This window comes from Cottoperca gobio, chromosome 1 (genome assembly GCF_900634415.1).
Source record: "Cottoperca gobio chromosome 1, fCotGob3.1, whole genome shotgun sequence".
NCBI classification, from domain to species: Eukaryota; Metazoa; Chordata; class Actinopteri; order Perciformes; family Bovichtidae; genus Cottoperca; species Cottoperca gobio.
This window is the reverse complement of record NC_041355.1, coordinates 24,808,123-24,829,559: the sequence shown is the minus strand read 5'-3', so window position 1 is coordinate 24,829,559 and position 21,437 is coordinate 24,808,123. Positions and strand designations below refer to the sequence as shown.

At 42.2% G+C, this 21,437-nt stretch overlaps 1 protein-coding gene across 1 annotated transcript in view; it reads left to right on the top strand.

Annotated features, from left to right (window-relative positions):
• LOC115011941 (zinc finger protein 638-like) overlaps positions 1-21,437 on the top strand; it is a 48,200-nt gene that overhangs the window by 12,995 nt on the left and 13,768 nt on the right. The window contains 8 exon segments of the mRNA XM_029437246.1: positions 937-968; positions 1,172-1,291; positions 1,698-1,829; positions 1,987-2,028; positions 2,544-2,681; positions 2,804-2,845; positions 2,847-2,969; positions 21,124-21,185. Coding sequence (XP_029293106.1) covers positions 937-968; positions 1,172-1,291; positions 1,698-1,829; positions 1,987-2,028; positions 2,544-2,681; positions 2,804-2,845; positions 2,847-2,969; positions 21,124-21,185 — 691 coding nt within the window.

Below are 21,437 nucleotides of genomic sequence, written 5' to 3'. Positions count from 1 at the left end.
TACATCCAGATTTTAGCTTTGACAGCAGCTGCAATCCTTCTCGCCAACCGGTACCCGTCTGCAGCTACAGGAGACCCCTTGGCCAACCAAGCCGGCCTCCTTCACCGGGTGTTCAGATGGTTCTTAGGTTGCGGCCACGACAGGCTCCAACAACCTCACGACCACAAGTCCTGGTTTTCCTCCACAGTGGAGGTTTTAAAAAAAATGCCAGACATGATCGGCTGACAGATCTGCTCCTCTTTTCATCTTAGTGTCCCAGACATACAGCCGCAGATCTGATGATATGACTACAAAGTTGTTAATCGATCTTTGGCTTCAGGTATTCTGGTGCCAAGTACACTTATTAATCGCCCTATGCTTGTACATGATGTTTGTTATGTCCCATTCATGACGAGTACAAAAATCCAAAAACAGGTTCTGGTTGCTCCCTTGTTGCATATGGGAGCACTGAAGTCCCCAGCAAAAATATAGAGTCCCCAGTGCCTCGCAGTTGCATAAAGACAACCTTTTCGTTCTCTGGGGCGAACTCTAACACAGCGGCCGGGGGCTCATACGAATCCACACCCATCCGGCACCTCTCACCCTAGGCAACTCTGGAAAAGGCGAGAGTCCAGTCCCAGTCTAGGAGTTTAGTTCCAGAACCAGTGCTATGCATAGAGGTGAGCCCAACTATATCTAGTTGGTACCACTCCACCTCCCTCACCAACTCTAGTTCATTCTCCGCCAGAGAGGTGACGTTCCAAGTCCCTAAAGTCTGCTGCCCGGCTCACAATGCACCCAATGCTTATCCCTGCGAGTGGTGGCTCCACAGGACAATGCACATGTAGACCTGTTTGTGATGTCATGGTTTGTTGTGTTGAAAAAGTACTAATTGTAGCTCTGTTTTGTCTTTGGCCCCCCTATCTCCTCCTCAAACTCCCAACCTCTGGCCAGCAGGAGGTGAGGCTGGACAGAAGACTTTTGATGAGGTACATGATGCATACACATACCCTGTAAAATATAAAGATCAACATTGTAAAAAAGGCTGCTGAGTGCTTTCAACCAAATCTGCGGGCTTGAGTGATTAATTGGACATATTCTGCTTTATTGTATGAAATTTGCAATGCTGGTAAATGGGCAACATCACTAGTAATGAAATACGTTTTACATCCCAATGCAATGTCTTCTACAGAAGAGCATGGTGTTGATCACAGGACTTCCGGAGAGCGGCTGGTCAGAGAGTGACATCATCAAGCTGGTCCAGCCCTTTGGAACTCCCTCTGACATCATCCAGGCAACAGAAATCAGAAAGGTTGTAAACACAGTTTCATCTGAAGCTTTTACTGTTTCTTGGAGATAAAACACAACTTGACAGCAGTAACACAAGTAGCTAATGCACGTCCTGAGTATCTTGAAGTTTTGCAAGATAGTTGGCTTTCTCTGTAAGTTTTGGCAACAAATCAGCTGTTCAATAGAATAGTCGCAATATATAATCATCATTACCCATAACCATACAAAACAAAATACGCTATGTCTACTTAATCTGTCCATACATTATATTTTTTCATGGATTGTTGAGTCGTTTGGCTGCTATTAATTATATTATTATGTTATTTTATTATTTAAAAAAGATTTATAATACTGATTGACGCACAAAAAAAGAACACAAAGTTGATGTGCATACAACACAATTGAAGAACATTCTTTGTGTTTGTTAGGTGCTTGTGTCAATGCCAAACATGGAGATTGCTCAAGAGATGGTAAAAGCCCACGCCTTCAGCCCTGCAAAGATTCACGACTCAGAGGTGAAGATGATCCATCTCACACAGAGTATCGGTCTCAGCACACCGGTAGGGCGCTCATCATTTATCCAATTTTCTTCTACAGTATATTGATCATCTTGTCTCCTCTGTTCTTTGTCTATTATCTATTATGTCTTTGATATTGTATTGTGTTGAACAACGTTCAGCAATAACTGAGATTAATATAAAAGAACTCTTTTCACAGGTGGCTCTCTACAATCTTCTGATGGCATCAGTGGACCCATTGGTGAGTATTTCTACCAGTATTGGTCTGTCTCTTTATTCAGATGATTGGTTTATTGGTTTATCAAGGGCAGTGCACATTAACAAGTGTTGCTGTAAATGCACCAGAGTAAGCCAAAAGGCAGTATTTCACCTGTACTCTCCTGACAATGGTCAGGTAATTGATCATTCAGAATTGAGTAGGGCTGCAACAACTAATCGATTGAATTGTTTATAAAAATTGTTTATCATCGATTAGTTGAGTCTATGTTATGATGTCCAGTCCGGTATGCGCCGTGGCTACGTCTCCGTGGAGGCTGTAAGCAGACCAATGTGTACATGAGCCTTGTGTAGCTCATGTAATAAATTACAGGAAATTACATAAACATTTGAAAATGAGTGGAGTTGCACTGGCATTCCATTATGCTATAATTATTCAGTTTCTTATCTGCTTGGCTTAGACGGCACTCTTTAGATTCTGGTGATGGAGGAGTAATAAGTCCACTAATAAGTGACCAAATGTCCCTTTGCATCCTGCAGGAGAGTTCTGTTCCAGTATGCTGGACCTGCCTGTTGGTGATCAGTAATGTGCCCAACACACCGTCTTGCTCCTCTGAGGTCCAGAAACTGGTGCAACGATTTGGTACCATCATCAAGACCCTAGTGCTCGACAACACGGTGAGGGTGCTAATCTATTATCTCCTAAATGTGCCTGCCCTCACCCCTGTCCCAACTCTTCATTTATCAGGCAAAGAATTCTCATATGCAGTTGACATGATGATATATCTCTTCCTGCTCAGGTCATTTGTGAGATGGCAACTTCAGCTATGGCCTTGTCTGTTTCACAAACGCTTCCGGACGTTTCCATGCGTCATCCAGAACAACCCTCTGCTCTTCTCCCGCAATCCTGAAATCAAACCCAAAAATCAGTTGAAATTCTTCACTTCACACTATGATTCATCTCAGGTTGGTAACTATTAAATAATTTGCAATGGTTGTCAAGAGTTGTGGGACATCCACATTTTTAATCTGCTACTGGCATACGTTTCTGTTGCTTTTTTCTCGTATCAAAAACCTGAATCCATGAGTTTGATGTATCACCAATCAATGCCTCGCCTTCTGGAGGAAAGTTCTGTGGTCAGATCAAACAACAATTTAGCTTTTTGGCCACAGAGACCAGTAATATGTTTGGTGGAGAGAAGGTGAGGCCTTTAACCCCAAGAACACCATGCCTACCGTCAAGCATGGTGGTGGTAGTATTATGCTCTAGGCCTTTTTTGCTGCCAATGGAACAGGTGCTTTACAGAAAGTAAATGGAATAATGAAGGAGGATTACCTCCAAATTCTTCAGGAGAACCTAAAATCATCCGTAAGTATAAAGAGCATGGCACAGTTGTGTCAGTGCCACGATCTGGAAGAAAACGCAAGCCATCACCTGCTGCTGATAGAAAATTGGTCAGGATGGTCAAGATTCAACCGATAACCACCAAAAAGCAGGTCTGCTATGAACTAGAAGCTGCTGGAACACAGGTGTCAGTGTCCACAGTTAAGCATGTTTTTACATCGGCATGGGCTGAGAGGCCGCCGTGCAAGAAGGAAGCCCTTGCTCCAGAAGCGGCACCTTAAGGCTCGACTAAAGTTTGCTGGTGATCACATGGACAAAGAAAAGGCCTTCTGGAGGAAAGTTCTGTGGTCAGATGAAACAAAAAGGTAGCTTTTTGGCCACAATGACCAGTAAGATGTTTGGTGGAGAGAAGGTGAGGCCTTTAACCCCAAGAACACCATGCCTACCGTCAAGCATGGTGGTGGTAGTATTATGCTGTGGGCCTGTTTTGCTGCCAATGGAACAGGTGCTTTACAGAAAGTAAATGGAATAATGAAGGAGGAAGGAGGAAATGTGCAACCTAACCCTGGACCAGATTCTGTTGTTAATTTTAACACTCCTGCAGATTTTAAATCGAGGTCTGGTCTTGGTCTCTTCCATTTGAATGTGCGCAGCTTGATTGCTAAAATGGATATGATTCGTATTTGGGCACTTCTCTCTACATCACTGACAAAACAATTTGACAACTTTTGGCTCTTGACTTGGAAGTATCAAAAGCTCTCCATATCACTGTCGTTGGTTGCTACAGACCACCTTCAGCTGTCAGTAACGCTTTACCATCTTTAATGCAGCTTTTGTCCAGTCTTAACTATAGTGAAATTGTCATTGTGTGTGACCTTAACTGGAACTGGCTGCTATCAGAGGACTTTAAAAAATACTGCAATTCCTTAAATCTCTTTCAGATTGTTGGTAGTCCCACTACACCCAATCTGAAATCTCCTGAAAAATCCTCCTTAATTGATCTTATCCTTGCAAATACAGAAGCAGTGGTGTATTTAGGAGGAGTATTTGTATCAGTGACCACTGTGTCATTGCTACGGTAAAGAATACAAAAGTCCCTAAGACAAAACCCCGTGTCATCATAAAGCGTGATATGAAACATTTTGTGGTGCAAGGTTTCTTTCACGACCTGTTTCTCTTCGATTGGGAGAAAATCAATCTCATTTCCGATGTTGAAAATGCCTGGAAATTCTTTTCTGAGGGTTTTATTATAATTGTTGACAGGCAAGAAGTACAGAGTAAGCAAGAAGTACAGAGTAAAAGGCAGAGATAATGTATGGTTCACATCAGATCTCTCTGATTTACTTCACAAGTGCAATGTGGCATGGTCAAAAGCCAGGAGTACAGGTCTTGGGTCGGATTGGCTGCTCTTCAGGCAGCTGCGAAATGCATCCACTGTTAAAATCAGAAAAGCCAAATCTGATTATTTCGAAACTGAAACCACAAATAACTTAAATAATCCCCTTAAATTCTGGAAAACTATTGAATCAATAGCTGGAAATAAAAACGTGATGGAGCTTCCACCTTGTATTGTCAAAGACTTTCTTCAAATCTCTGACAAGGCAGAAATGCTTGGTTGTTTTAATGAACATTTTATTGCCTCTGGTTCCTTTTTTGAATCTCAGAACATACCTCAAGGAGCCCCTGCTCGCTCTGAAGGTCGTGTCTGGCAGGGTCAACCCTTTACTTTTAATCCAGTAACAGTCTCAGAGGTGCATAAAGCCCTTACAAGTTTAGACACAAGAAAACCAGCAGGTCCGGACAACCTGGAGTTGATTTCCTCGCCTCGCCCCTGTCCTATCTTTTCAATATATCCATGGAGACAAACGAAATCCCCCTTATTTGGAAATCTGCTTTTGTTCTCCCACTGTTGAAAGGGGGTGACCACACTCTCCTAAACAATTACAGACCCATCTCCAAATTGTCTGTCTTAAATAAAGTGCTGGAATCATTGGTAAATCAACAACTAGGACTTTTTAGCGACTAATAATATTTTATCTGACCTTCAATCTGGTTTTACGAAAAAACACAGCACTAAAACAGCCGCCTTAAAAGTAGTAAATGATTTTATAAATGAACATTGTGCAGCACTTTTTATCCAAGGCTTTTGATACAGTAGATCATGCCTTATCGTCACAAAGACTATAGTATACTGTAGTATAGGTCTCTCGCATCAAGTTGTCTGTTTGTTTATTTATCAGGCAGATCACAGTGTGTGTGGGCAGAAGGTATAACTTCTAGCTCTCTTAATGTAACCAAGGGTGTGCCACAGGGATCGGTTGTAGGACCATTGTTATTTATCATTTATATAAATAATCTTAATCACAATGTTTTAAATGCAAATTTCCATTTTTATGCTAATGACACAGTAATTTGCTGCTCTGCGTCCTCCCCATATCAGGCTCTTTGTCAGCTCCACACTGCTTTTAACATTGTACAATGTAATTTACGTGAATTGAAACTTGTTTTAAATGCTGGAAAGACGAAGCTCATGATGGCGCTCGAAAGCAAAAACCAAACACTTGAACCTCCCTCCTATCACCACTTTACAGGGTTCTGAGATTGAATCTGTGTCTCAGTTCAAATATCTTGGCATTATCATTGACAATTCTCTTTCTTTTAAACCTCACATTTTAGAACTTTTGAAAAAATTAATAATAAAATTAGGTTTTTACTTTAGAAACAAGTCCTGTTTTTCTTTCGAGGCCAGAAAGAGATTAGTCTCTGCAACGTTTCTGTCTGTGTTAGACTATGGAGATGTTGTTTTATATGAATGCATCGTCTCAATACCTCAGCTCTCTGGATACCATCTACCACGGGGCACTGAGATTCATAACAAACCTCAAAACCCTGACGCATCACTGCACCTTATATGCTTGTGTTGGATGGTCTTCCCTGACGACCCGTAGACTGAAACACAGGCACATCCTTATTTATAAAGCTATACTTGGTGCTCTTCCTCCATACTTAAGGATCTACATGAGTCGGAAATGTAGTGGACCATATCGGCTTCGATCCGAGGACTTGTTTCTTTTAACTGTCCCAAAAGTCCGTACAGAACTTAGGAAAAGGGCTTTTAGTTACGCTGCTCCGGCTGCCTGGAACCAGCTGCAGAATGAGCTGAAACTCAGAGAGCTGGTCTCTCTGAATAGACTTAAAGCGACTCTTAAAGACATTGAAGCAGACCGCTGTGTCTGTAAATGTTTTAATTAATGTTGTGATTGTGTTGTGATTGTGACTGTTTTTTTGTCTGTAATTATGCTGCTGCCTATCTTGGCCAGGACTCTCTTGAAAAAGAGATTTTTAATCTTAATGAGACCTATCCTGGTAAAATAAAGGTTATAAATAAATAAATAAAAATCAGGCGGCTAATAAATCGTGTTCTTTCTTGTCTATTTGACTCATTCGCTATGATCCAGTAACACGGATAGTGCTGTACGGCCCTGGCTGGCATCCACATATGCAGATTTCCTAAATGTATTCTAACTATACACGACAAACCAACAAAACTATTAATGACCTCGCATCAGTAGAGTTGCAGCCTCCTTCTTTGTTTGTTGAACTTCCTGGGTGAGCGATCCTTCCAGTCTTTCTTTTTCTGAAATCATTTTGTAGGATGCTCTTCACATGCCAGTTTGATCAAGCAGGGTTTTCTCAGATGCAGCATGCTTCGTCTGTGCTGACTAAAGATGTTAGTCAGCATTGAAAAAGGTGTTCTCACACACTGATGATGCCCCAAAAGTCACTCCATGTTTCAGTGCAGTAAGCACATTTGGCATAGTGGTGAGAGGCCTAGAGTAGCACTTCAGGGTGGCAGCGAGAGTCAACTTATCTACAGAGCGGGTCATTTCAGACCGTAAAAAGTGGCGAGTTACAGAAAACTCTGATTCCACCAATTGTGTTAGTAAACTCAAGCTGATCCAAAAAGTGAGGAGTGTCTGTGTCAAGGGCACACACCAGTCAGGCTGCTGCATTCTGGATGAGCTGTAGAAGTCGGATGGCACATGAAGGTAGACCAGGGAGATGCAATAGTCAAGGCGTTAGATGAGGTCCTGGACCAGAACCTGCATTGCCTTCTGAGTCAGTAGAGGACGTATCCTCCAAATATTGTAAAGAATGTATCTGCAGGAGCGGGTTGTTGCAGCGATGCTGGCACTGAAGGACAGTTGGTCGTCCAGTGTCACACCCAGATTCCTTGCAGTACGAGTCGGGCAAACAACAGAGGTGCCGATGTTGATAGTAAGGTCTTGGATGAGAGAGCCCTTCCCCAGAAGGAAAATAAGTTTGGTCTTGTCAAGGTAGAGCTTCAAGAGGTGTGCGGACATCCACTCCTGTAATGCTCTCATGATGCTATCATTGCCATGTGAAGGATTCCTCTCATGATTGCAGTCTGTTTCAATATACCAAGTACAACCGTTTCAAGATCAGTTTCAATAAGCTAGGCCAGACAAGAAGAGATTTGTGCCTCCATCTGGGTTTTGGACTGGAGAAAAAATTGAATCAGTCAAGAGTCAGGTGTGGTCGGAGAAGCCATGAGAGTTAATTGATGTTAAGAAAAGAGGAGGTGACCCAGGATGGACCCCTGAGGAACCCCAGTGGTGAGCAGACAGGTTTTTGAAACAGTTCCTTCAAGTTATCCTGTATGTGCAGTCTTTGAGGTAGGACTTGAGCAGAGAGAGTGCACAACAAATCTACTTATCCCGCTGACTTGGATTGATGTGGATTTATTTTGGCTCAAAAGTTTGTCATAAATGCTGGTGGGACCGGGCTCTTAGTCACACCGTTTTTTATTTCCTGTTGACAGGACACGTGCGTGCGTGCGTGCGTGCGCACGTGCATAGACAGTACCGTGTAATCCTCACTGGTATTTTTATTCAGCAGCTCATGATTTCATTGGTATTTAAGGACTGTTATTTATGCCAATGTTACGACCCCGGCTCGGCGAGGGAAAAGGGAGTAACATACACCAGAAGTTGATGGCAAAATAAGATATATTTATTAAATATGGTGGACAATTTGACAAACAATTGCTTTTAACGACACCACAAAGAACAAAAAGAGGGCTCTTAACATAAGAGCATAAGGCGTCAAAGCCAACTAACAAAAATAAACCCCAACCTAAACAATTCTAAAACAAGCTCGGGGTGAAAACTGGATTAACACAAAATACAAACAAAAAGGCATAACAGCACCGGAGCACCTAGCGTGCTTAACAAATAACCCTAAACAGCGTGTTCTACAGGCTGACGATCAAACTGTCTCACCTAAACAACGCAGACGCGTAACACCCTTTAAAAGGGCACCTTCGTCATGTGTTTCTTAAATTCATCACGTTTTCTCTCAAAACATCCTGAAGGTTTCCCAAAGTAATCCTTGTGTTTACTCTCAACATGTCACTTGAGCTTGGCGGGTTTCATAACCTCGTTCGCCACCGACTCATAGCACAAAACACAAATTTGATGTAGTCGCTGTGATATTTTCTCTTCACTTCAACGCTGGACTTTCCACGTTCAATCCAAGTTTCACAGCTTTCAGCCGGTTGTGGTTGGACGGCGAACCGCTCTCATGGGACTCAGTAACACACACAAAATCACTTGTCCCTGCGGCTGAAGCACTTGAAGCTGCTGAATCACCTGCATCAGGATGATGCACCTTCACTGTCGCGTCAGATTTTTTATTTAATTTTCTTTTAACTGACCCTGTCTACAGCCATCGATCCATCTTGTCAGTTGACGGCTCAAATTGACCATGCAGATAATTTATGACGCAAGATCGTAAAACAAACCTACATAGCTACGCTACATCTATGCTACACTCTAGTCTATACTAGTCATTTTTAAACAGTTGGACAAACACCTTAAACTTTTAATATATTAATTTCAAATGTGACATTTTACCAATATACTCACGGACCACTAGCAGTCGCTCCACTCTTTGAGAAAGACTGCTGTAGGTGGTATAAAGTCATTTAAATCTGGTATGGATATGAAACCTTTCTGCTCATTTCTTTCAATGAATTGTTTGATTTAGGTATTGCCTTAACGTGGATGCTGAATTCTTTCAAACACCAGTATCTCTAAATTGGCCTTTAGTAGTATATTAGTAATAGTAATAGTAATAGTAATAGTTATCTCTGTCTGTTATTTAGAGAGAGAGAGAGTCACCTGTTTTGTCACCAGTCACCTGTTTTGGTGACTGGTGAACTTGTAGCCTATTGGTGGAATAGTCTGTTCTTGGTGTGGCGGTCTACCAGGGGCTGGGGTGATTGTACAGTCTGACCGCTGCAGGAAGAAAGGACCTACGGTATCTCTCCATGAGACTCCAGGTGAAGCAGTCTGTCACTGAAGGAGCTGCACAGTGCAGACAAAGTGTCGTAGACGCGGTGGGACATGTTGTCCAATAGAGGACAGCTTGGATGTCATTCTCCTGTCTCCCACCACCTCCACAGTGTCCAGAGGGCTCCCCAGGACAGAGCTGGCGTTCTTCCCCAGTCTGTTCAGTCTCTCCCTGTCAGCAGCTGAGATGCTGCTGCCCCAGCAGACCATTCCATAAAAAATAGCTGATGCCACCACGTAACACTATTTGATGAGTCAAATAAGGTCTTAAGGAGTTCCCCTTGCACTCCAAAAGACCTCAGTCTCCTCAGCAGATAACGCAAGGCCCATTTCCCACATATTTATTTATTTATAACCTTTATTTTGCCAGGATATATCTCAATGAGATTAAAAATCTCTTTTTCAAGAGAGTCCTGGTCAAGATAGGCAGCAGCATAGTTACAGACAAAAAAACAGTCACAATCATAACATTAATTAAAGCATTTACAGACACAGCGGCCCGCTTAAATGTCGTTAAGAGTCGCTTTAAGTCTATTCAGAGAGACCAGCTCATTTTGCAGCTGGTTCCAAGCAACTGGAGCAGCGTAACTAAAAGCCCTTTTCAGAAATTCATACAATAAACATGGCTCACCATTTATGTAAAATCTTCCATTTTTGGCCGTGAGTCGAAGAAACAAACTAAACTAAACGGTGCTACAGTGCACCTGACTCTGATGTTAGCTAGCAGTAGCTTGTTGGCGCTTACCGTCACTGCTTAGAAGAACAGCAGCAACACGAACCTGTGGGCTCACGTGCGCCCTCTTCAGTGGCAGAGGAGGCTACTCTCTGCCTCACCTGGTGTTTTTTCACTGTGGTTTTACGTCACATCAGCAAGACTAAATATGTTACACACATACATTACATACATTAACTGGACTATGGAAAGTCAGGACGCATAATAAAAGTGTCTGTAAACATTATATGACATTAAATATGACGGAAAAAAAATATACGACTGGCATAAAAACAAATATAAAGTGCATAAAAAAACTCACCATTACGCTGAATTAGTGGGAGCCCTGAGCTTGTGTCTCTGCAACGAGGCGGTCCAATATAGGGGTATCAATTCTTCACCAATGGTAAAAGGTTTCTTCGCCTTGGCAATACAGTTAGTCACTAAGTATGACGCTCTCAGTGCACTCGCATTTGTTAATGTGGTGGCCATCAGGAATTGTTTATGTCCTTCTTGTTAATGTTTTTTTCTTTAAAAAAAACTCCAAGGGCTTGTCTTTTAACGCTGGGTGCCGGCGTTATGAAGGCTTCATTGCCTCATTTGCGAGCCTGTATATTATGCAGAGCGACGCATGAGAATCACCTGTAGTGATAAACACATATTTTAAGTAGGACTCCTGATATTGTCTTTTAAATGCCTCCTCATTGGGTTTTTTCCCAGTTTCCAAAAAAGCTCTTTAAAAACGTTTGTTTTCCACTCATTGTTGCTTGTGGGCTTAATTTTTTTTAAGTAAAGTATCACTTGACTGAGATGAGCGTCTTGACATGTGTCAAGAGACACAGACGCACAGACAGATGTATCCGGTGATTTTTCAAAATAAAATATTTTTTTATTCAATCTTTCTGACCCCCAGGGGATCCGCGGAGGTATTGCAGGGGGGTTGCAAAATAGTTTGTAAATAAAGCAATTAATTACAAAAAAATATGTTTTGCTTCACATTCCCTCCTCCGCTGTACTTCGCGAAGGGCGCCGACACACACCTACAGTCAGAGACAGAGTGGAAGAAATTTCCTTCACGCACCCCCCCTGTCACACAGACCTCCTCAAGCCTCTTGTGTACAATATTGTGTGTAGGGGGTCCCTGCACCACGCTACAGCAGTTTGGGGGTCCTTGGCCCAAAAAACGTTGAAGACCCATACTCTAGAACAGGAGTGTCAAACATAAGGCACCGGCCCGCCAGAGGGTCCAATCTGGCCCGCGGGATGATTTTGCAAAGTGTAATAATTACAGCGAAGACATTAACTTCAAATGTTCAATACACGTAACTGCTATTTCAAATGTGTCCACTGGGGGTCGCACACAACACTGCCAAGGAAGCAAACTTCATGCTGGAGCTGCCAGTAAAAAAAACTTCTGGAGCTTGCGGGTTCTGTCAATATTACACTCGCAGCCTCATTACCCAAAATGTCTTTGTCAAAATAGGAGAAAAGTTGACACGGCGTGTAGAGTTTTCCAGGAAAAATTGACCGTTTCCTATTTATTCACAGAGGTGAGTGGGAAAGCTGTGTGCTTGGTGCGTTCGCAGCAGGTTTCAATACTCAAAAAATATAATATTTGGCATCACTATGAGACTCATGGTGAAAAATACAACAGCTTGCAAGGACAACTGAGGAGATAAATGAATTGTTAGCGGGTCTGAAGAAACAGCAGTCTGTTGTTACCCGTAGCTGAGATATCGGTGATGCAGCAGTGAAAGCTAGCTACCTTATTGCTAGGGAAATAGCATTAGCATAAAAGCCATACTGCAGTGTTTCGCTTGCCGTTCACGGTCAAGGCTTCTGGTATGCCCGTCGACATCCAACTTGAAGTAATCAACTTGCAGTGTGATTCAGATTTGAAGGACAAATTTGCCTCGGCGGACTTGGACACCTTTTATCAGCATCTCTTGCCAGGGTACCCCAAATTGACAGCCCTTGCTACAAAGGTTTTGTGCATGTTTGGGACTACCTACCTTTTGTGAATAACTTTTCTCTGTAACGAGTATCAATAAAACAAAGCTACGCTTCAGGCTCACACACAAGCACTTAAATGACATCCTGAAATTGGCTGTTATTCAGGATTTGATGCCTGATATTGATGCACTTGTGACGCTAAAAGATGTCAAGTTTCAGGAGCAAACTAAACAGTGAGTAAGCCTATTTAATGTCAAATGCACGTTAGATATTTCTGTGAAAATGAATACTTACTGTGGAAATATTAAAAGACATTGAACAGTGTCAACCTCTCTGGGAACCATCACCTTATCGTGGTGGAGAGGTCTGTGTGTCCCTATGAACCTGAGAGCTGTGTTGTCTGGAGCCTAGTGCTCCTGGTAGGGTCTCCCAAGGCAAATTGGTCACAGGCAAGGGGCCAGACTAAGAATGGCTCAAAAATGATTTCATGAAAAAAGGGAAAGGAAAGGAGAGACCCTGCCCGGAGGAAGCCTGGAGACCCCGTCTGGAGCCAGGGCCCGACAGCGAGCGCCTGGTGGCCGGGTTTGCCACGGAGCTCGGTCAGGCACAGCCCGAAGAAGCTACGTGATGCCTCCCACCCATCCATCCTGTGGGCCCACCACTCATTGGAAAAACCGCTGGGGTCGGGTGCGCTGTCACACGGGTGGCAGTGATGGTCAGGGACCTCAACGGACCAGACCCGGGCAGCAGAGGCTGGCTCTGGGGACGTAGAACGTCACCTCTCTGTGGGGGAAGGAGCCGGAACTAGTGCGGGAGGTGGATCGCTACCAGTTGGATCTGGTGGGGCTTACCTCCATGCACAGTCTTGGCTCTGGAACCGTACTCCTGGATAGGGGTTGGACTCTATTCTTCTCCGGAGTTGCCCAAGGTGTGAGGCGTCGGGCCGGGGTGGGGATACTCACTAGCCCCCGGCTGAGCGCCGCTACGTTGGAGTTTACCCAAGTGGACGAGAGGGTCCGCCTCCCTATGCCTTCGGGTTATGGGGGGGAAAACTCTGACTGTTGTTTGTGCCTATGCCCCAAACCGCAGTTCTGAGTATTCGGATACAGAATACAGAACATGCATGTAGGCCTATAGCACTGACCAGTGGACGAATATACATTTTTATTTTTATTTTATTATTATTATTTTTTTTACTTTTCATGATGCCTCCCCTGACCGCACATTCCTGGTTGAAGAATAATCTGTGCTGTTTCTGTTCAATAGTTGTTCGTCAGATTTAAGGGATGACGGTTTTATTCTGGACAAACTCGGGCGGAAGTGTATTTTGTTGTTTCCGGTGGCGAAAAACAGCCTGATACGGGGTGAATGACAACGGGCTGAACTGGAATCAAGACTTTCCGTTAACAACAAAGATTGAGATACATCGAGTCATTGAAAGGTATTAATTGAATGTGTTATACAGTCGGAAAAGGTACGCGAGGACATTACATGTAACGGCACTGTTGATATGCTTTTTTCTTGGTAGCTAATGAAAGCTAGCTAGGTACGTGAACGTTAGGGAAAACACCCAAAATGGCTGGTATGCGTGGGTCTAGGTAGGGTTACCCTGTATTTCCCTGTTTACATTATGAATCGTCCAAACAATTACCGCATTTATTCTACATATTATAAACCATTGAGTATGTGCATTTGGTGTATGGATTCTACAGACTGTACGTGTGCATTTAGCATTTCGTTTGTACAGTTACGAGTATTACTCCAAATATTATGTGTGTGTGGTTCAGAAACAACGAATACTCGGGATGTTACTTCACGGAGTTGTATCTGAATATTGAGCGTGGTAGTATACCGGTCTGAGTTGTACCAGAATACTGTTACAAACACGACCAAAAAACCACACGCGAAGGAGAAGAAATACAGAGTGAGGATAGGACATAACGGAAAGCCCTCAGGAGTTTCCCACAAACGAAACGTCAGTTTCCAAGCATTAGCTCTTGAACGCTGTCCAGTGCTGACGACCGCTTCTCCATTTCTGGGATTTAATTTAACTAACATCTCCACTTATTTTACAGAATGATATATTGACAATTCTGTAGTGTGCATCTACGTCCTTGGTGATGTAATGCTTAAATGAGTCACCCCTTGTGCCATATGTTGCATCAGAAATCAAATGTTTTAAACTATTACGTGTTGACCTTAAGTGTCTAACCAGTGACATAAAGTTTACAAACAGACCATTAATGCCCATATTCACATATACCATATTCAGACCATTAATGCACATGTCTTTCTGTTGGCATAGTGGAGATGGATGCTGTAGTTGCATTTATTCAACACATTAAACGCACTGAGCAGTCAGCACTGTTTATAACAAGAAGAAATGCTGAGGCTTGGATGTTGTTGCTTCAACTGCTTTTTTTTCTGTTGATTAATACAATTGTTTTGGACCTTGGGTATTTGGGTCATTTTCCTGATGGCTAATAATGTTACTGGACATTATTGAAATTGAAAGTGAAATGAAGTAGCTGTAAAAGGCATTGTAACCATGACTGATCAAACTTTTTTTATAAACCTGTAGCTTTACTTTCAGATCACAGTATATATTCATGCATCATCATGTTATCAACTTTAACACCTTTGCCCTCCTTTTTTGTCAACCTGCATGTGATATCTTCTTCAGTTAAATGCTGCTTTGCTTAACTTTCACTTAGCCTATTAACCTCCTTATCCAATATCTGGTGAGATGATGAGCAACAAAACCATCTCTTTGTCTCTTGAATATATATAGTTTGCCCAGCATGCAAGCTCACTTTTTTCTTAAAAGCGAATATTTGATTAAAGGTTGCTGGGTGTGGTCTGTTGAAAAGAACATGCCCTCAGAGACTAAAGAATGTTTTGGTATATTTATGACATGACACAGAACCGGGTGCCGGGGTAGACTATTATTTTATCACAGTTTATCTTGAGTGATACAGTTGCTAAAATAATATCTGTTTTAAAGGCAGTTTGTAGATCTTAGTAAAATGCAAAAAAGCAACCAGTCATCCTAAATTGGGCTCAGGTACAGGATATAGAAAGTAAGACCGGGTGGATACTTTGGATTTGGATGTCCAAAACAATTCATTGTAAGCCTATCTTCAGTGGACTTGCTCTTGTATTTAGGTCTTGCAAAGGGTTACATGTTGTTCAAGATGTTTAGTTAGTGCTCAATATTTTATTATTAAATTTGTATTGGCGTTTTGCAAAGAAAAGTAAACACTCACTAGCTGTGTGTTTATTTTGAATGTGTTTCAGGACATGGTAAGTGTGCTTTAGAATGTGTAGACATTGCAATGGTCTAATGTTAGCTGCAGGAATATTCAGGAAAAACTGCATTATGTGCTGTTAAAATTGTTTGAACATTTTGGTAAAGAGACATATGGCATGTTTGGACAAAATCCACTGTGTTGTAATGTTGAACATGCATTGTAGGCTAGCAAGTGTTTCTTCGGAAGCACGATTAAAAAAGCTTTAGGCTTCTTTGTAGTGTCCCCGCTGGTTAAATCCGTATTTGCTGTTTTGCTTTTTCATGGTTTACATTAATTCATTGTTGCATAATGTTGCTTTGCTTTCCCGTCCTGAAAGAAAAGCACAGCGGGACTACAGCGTAGAGATCTTGAAGCAATTTCTTAGAGCTTTGACACATTTCAAAGGAAAGAAAGAAACCGCAAACAAAATGAGGAAAAAAGTGCGTGTGAAAAAGGACTTCATCTGAAAGCTACTTTTGAAATGAGACATTAAAGCTTGTTCGTCTGTAATACTATATTTCTGCTTTCCACCTCACAGCCTCGCTGTGCAATCCGACAGTAATTTGCACCTTGCTCCTACCCTTCGTTTGGAGCCCGGTGCAACATTCTCCGTTGCCAACATCACCAGAGGGACCCATTTCATATTTGGACCTGTGGCTGTTGCTGCCGCCGCAGTGACAGCTCTCCGATTGGCTCAGATTGAGACACGGGTGCAAATTGCTCTCCAGCAGCTTGCCACTCGAGCAACCATTAGTGTTGGCAATCAGTGTCACAACAATAACAACGGATTTGCAGCGGTGTTACTTCCTCACCTGGCCCTCCTGAATCTTCTCAGTAGACGGCAGGTGTCAGCTGCTAGGTTCGACATAGACACAAACGGAAAAACCTACAGAAACACACAACAGAGTCTGTCTGCTGCCATGTACCACCACCACCACTCCCAGCAACAAGGGTCACAGCCCTTCTCTAATGGGCCCAGGCCGCCCCATCATCAGCCACCTCCAAATCAGCATCAGAATCGTTCTCCCTCTAACATGCTGTCAATGGATTTCCAGTTTCCTCGTCCCACCCAGCTCCCTGATGAGCTAGAGTCTGCCCTTGCTATCCGGGGTGCTAGGGACATGGATCATCGTCTCATTGACCACATGAACCGACCGAACCAACACCAGAACCAAGGATCAGGTTCTGGGATCAGTCAACATGGAAGCTACGGCTCTAACCCAATAACACTAACTTCTGATAATCAGCCTGGCCACCAGCAAGGAGTAGACTGGTCAAACTACCAACCTCCAACTAAACTGTTTGCCAGTCCTCCACCTAGTGCTAGCCACCAGTCCCAACGACATCAGGGGCCTCAACAGCAGCCACAGAGCAGCCATGCTGGACCAAGCATCCCAAGCTGGACTGCCCCTGTAAGTGGCTCTGCAGCACCCCAAGCACGCCACCTCCATGGTGGTGTTGGTGGTGGTGGGGATGGTCAGGCTTTGTATACACCAGAGAGTGCCGGGAGCATCTTGGCTAGCTTTGGACTTTCAAATGAGGACTTAGAAGTGCTGAGTCACTACCCTGATGATCAGCTAACCCCAGATACTTTACCGTTCATACTCCGTGACATTCAGATCAACAAGTCCGGCAACCAGAAAACTGTAGCTTCCACATCCTCATCTTCGTTCTCACGCGGCATCCATGATATGCCACCTCCTCCTTCCCACTCTTCAACATTGGCACGTTCACGCTCACCAGAAGTGCCCAGCCTTCTTACTGTTACACAGACTGCAGGTAAAGTCATTGACTATGGTCATGCCAGTCGGGCAAAGGATGAAAATACTACCAGAGAGACTTTCAAAAGAGAGCCGCTCTCCAGTGAAAGGACAGTTAAAATGTACCCATCCTCGTCGTCTTCATCAGCTCCAAAGCTAGATAAAGTTGAAAGGCGGCAGGTTCGCTCGGAACACAGTGAATCAAGCAAGCACGGAGATCGGGACTATCGCAGGACGGGTAGTGATCATCGCAAGAGCAATCGGGCATCTGGGAGAGAATTTCCACAATCATCCAAATCTCGTAATCTGGACCAAGACTACAGGCGTGATGGACCCAAACCTAGACCTTCATCTGAAACCAAGAGCGAAGCTTCCTCGAGACAGTCACTCTCCTCTTCGTCTGGCTTAAAACCACACAGCAGCAGCAAGAAGTTACCTACCCCCACCATGATAAGTGATTTCTCAGCTGTGTCTCCAAAGGTGTATCCCCATACCTGCTCCCTGTGCCACACACAGTGTGATCAGGAAAAGGTGAGTGCCAACATGCCCTTGTACCAATGTCTGAAAGGAATAACCCCACATGTTTAATTTTAGTCTGCAACCTTTCTTCACCAGACAGTTGTCGAGATGACAGTGATTCTCATTCAAGTTGGGTTTTGCATGGTCTGTAATTACCATTAAAATAAGCAGGTACAGTTGCTCTAAATCAGGGGTATTCAACTAAAATTCTAAGAGATCCAGTTCGAGAAAATTTCCGCAAGCAAAGGTCCGGAACATCAAAAGGTCTAACATGCGTTATGAATTAGTGTGAGATATATTGAAGCAGCCGAGTAGCTGTATCAACGTCTGCATGCCATAAACAACTGACTGTCAAATCAAATAAAGAAAGTAAAATAAAAAAACATTTTGACAATATTTATTGTCACTTAACATTGAAAATAAATAAAATAGCTTTTTGTGTTGACCCAAAATCCAAGCACCTCTGAGGGAACATTCATGAGAAGGTTGTTGGGCAGTGAATGAATGAGTCAGGATCCTTCTGGATTCACCATATTGGGCTCTGAGATTTTCTGTGACCTCAGTTCAGACTTGAGTGTATGTTTGGTCAAAAATGTTGTTCACTTTTCTCTTCTTCGAGAGCGCCATGTGTAGTTATTTTTCTCTCCCTGTCTGTGGCTCACGTGTCTCTCCGTCTTCTCTCCTTGTATTGCTAACTTGTTATTCCGTCTGTCACGTGCCTCTCGCTTCTCATCTGTCTCTGTATTCAGAGTCGCAATGTTTGTCGCCTGGAATGCACAGATTTGATTGGCTCTCATGTAATTGGTCTGTGAGTTTCCTGAACCGCTAAACCAGTGCTGTAAAAACGAGAAAAGCTGCGCCAGTTAAAATAGAAACGCCCCGTCAAAATTGAAAATCCCTCAATAATGTATTGATAAGTCCAGGTCCGGATAGGTCTGGGTCCAGACTCGGACCTCAGATGAAGCACTGCTAATTACTGCTAAAATGGCAGCTCTAAAAACCCTTAAATTAACTTCTCATGTGTGTCTTGTTCTTAATGGAACAATTAATTAATTGTTCCATTAAGAACAAGTGTGATGTGGGGCGTGGTTTATTGGATTGACTGACACCAGAGGTGGGGGTTGCCATGTGCTCATTCTACCACAGCTCCCCCCAGGCTTGCTCCTCTTTGCCCTTAATAGGATGTTCTGACTTAAGTAACTGACAGAAACGTCGGTGAGCAGATAAACCAGTGGGTAATGTAACACACTACAGCCATGTTCAAAAGTCAACTGTCTGGTGAAGTAAAATAAGACTATAAACTGTAAAGGTGTCCCTAAAAAGGCCCAAAGAGCCCCTCCTGTTTTTGAGCCACCAAACGCTACCTCGACTGGTAAAGCCCAAGTAGTACAACTTTGGAACTTCTTTTAAAAAAATATATATTATATTTGCTCAACTATAGATTTCATGTGTAAATTACACTTTTTCACATAGCCACAAGAGATGTATATGCAGAGAAGGATGTTTTGCTCATTAAATGAATGAGATTAAGCAAACATAAATGAATCCAACATTAATATGACACCATATTTGTTAAGCACCAGAAAGGAAGTGTACAAAGAAGGAACTTACTCATTTTTATTCCTGGAAAACCTTGTGTCATTAATTACCTCCAGTAGGTGTAAGGTTAAAATTCCAACCACATCAAAAATGTTTAAAAATTCCTGGCCCTTTTTTTTAAAATGCTGTTTTCTAATATTCTATTGACTTCCTGGGTTTTAACTTCCCCCAATATATAGTATAGTATATATAAATTGGCAGTGAGACTCGCTGTCTCATATGTTGTTTTAAGTGTAACGTTTAAGAATTCAGGTTATCTTTTATAAAGGACAGTTAACTTCAAAAGTTATTGAACATTTATACTTAAGCTGCATGTCTATGTTTATGTGTCTTTAATGGACAGATGTCTTCAAGATACAATAATTAATAATTTCTTAACGGTTCATTTAAAAAAGTTGGTATACATTGATCAAAGCATAATAGAAATATATTTATTTTAATCAACAGTAATAACTGTTCTCTGAGAGTCCAGTGCTCTGGTCTCTGGCTTTGGAGTTTTTTCTCAAATGGTGTTGTTATTGACTATGATAATAACTACGTTTTAAAATGGCTTGTACTTTGCTTCAGTGTTGTAACAGTAATTACTTGTAGTCGGGTGTGACTGTCTTATTTTTCAAGTATGCCAAGTGTGGACTTTTTGAAGATTTGGTACATGGACAAAAGCAATTTAATGTTTTTTTCTTTCCAGCTTAATTTCCTGAAAAATATATATATTTTTCTAAATAAAGGTTTCCCCTAAATCTACAAAAATGTGATTAGCAAAATAACAAGGGTTGTAGCCTGACGAATAATTAGTCCCTTAATCATCCATCAGATGCATGTAGTGCTCTTCTAGAATGTGACGAGGTCTTTGCCTAATGTATGTAAGGTTCTACAAGGTATTTAGATTTCCAACTTTATTTTTGGTTTATTTTAATTATTGATGACTTGTTAAACTTGTTTACCAGAGGGAATTTAGTTTCTTTCATTTTTAACTAAAATGTTGTACGCAATAGGCTGTGACAGGAATTGCATATAGCATAGGTAACAGATTGGTGTAATGATAATTAGTTCTCTTCAGACCCTGGAACATAACTTAGTAAGTTAACAAAACAACATTTGCTACAAGAAGACTAAAAACAATTAGTTTGGTTTTCTGCCAGTGATATGTAGCGTCAATGGTGAAGAATGATAGTCACACTGAAGACAATGGAAAGTAGAATGGATACAGAACATGTCTACACATGACACGATTGATAGCCAGCAGAAAAACAAAACGATGCTCAGTCTTGCAGATGGCAGTTGTAAAATCATTTTAACATGAATATGAGATCAAAGAACTGCGGCTCAACTTTCAGTTAAGGTTTTCACACCATGTTAAAACACATGGTGACACAAGGGAACAACGATCACCTTGAGCTTTTGTCTCTCTACTTAAGTGTTGCACTGTAGATAACAGGAGTTATCTGGTTTCTTAGATTTAGCTCATTTTGTTTATTTTCATACACGTGAATATAGCTGTGTGGAGGATTCTTTATATTGGTGTCTGATTGTGATCTCTTCCTCTGCCATTTGTCGTTTTTCTTCAGAACTGGGTTGACCATATTAACACCGTCAACCACACTGCCGCATGCAGAGACCTGCGCAACAAGTGAGGACATTTCTAATGTGCTGGTGGAACCGTGCATTAACCAGTATATCTTTACTATTATGTAATATTTACCTAGATAAGTATTCTGCATTTAGTTTTGGATGAACAGTGCAAAGTCATGTTTGATAGCAATGAAACAAACACATGGAAACACAGCCCAGATATGCTTTCGGTTCGTTAAGTACTGATGGCTAATGTGTTGGCAAACAGTTGTCTGCTTGCACATCCAGGAGAGACGGACAAAGTGAAGTT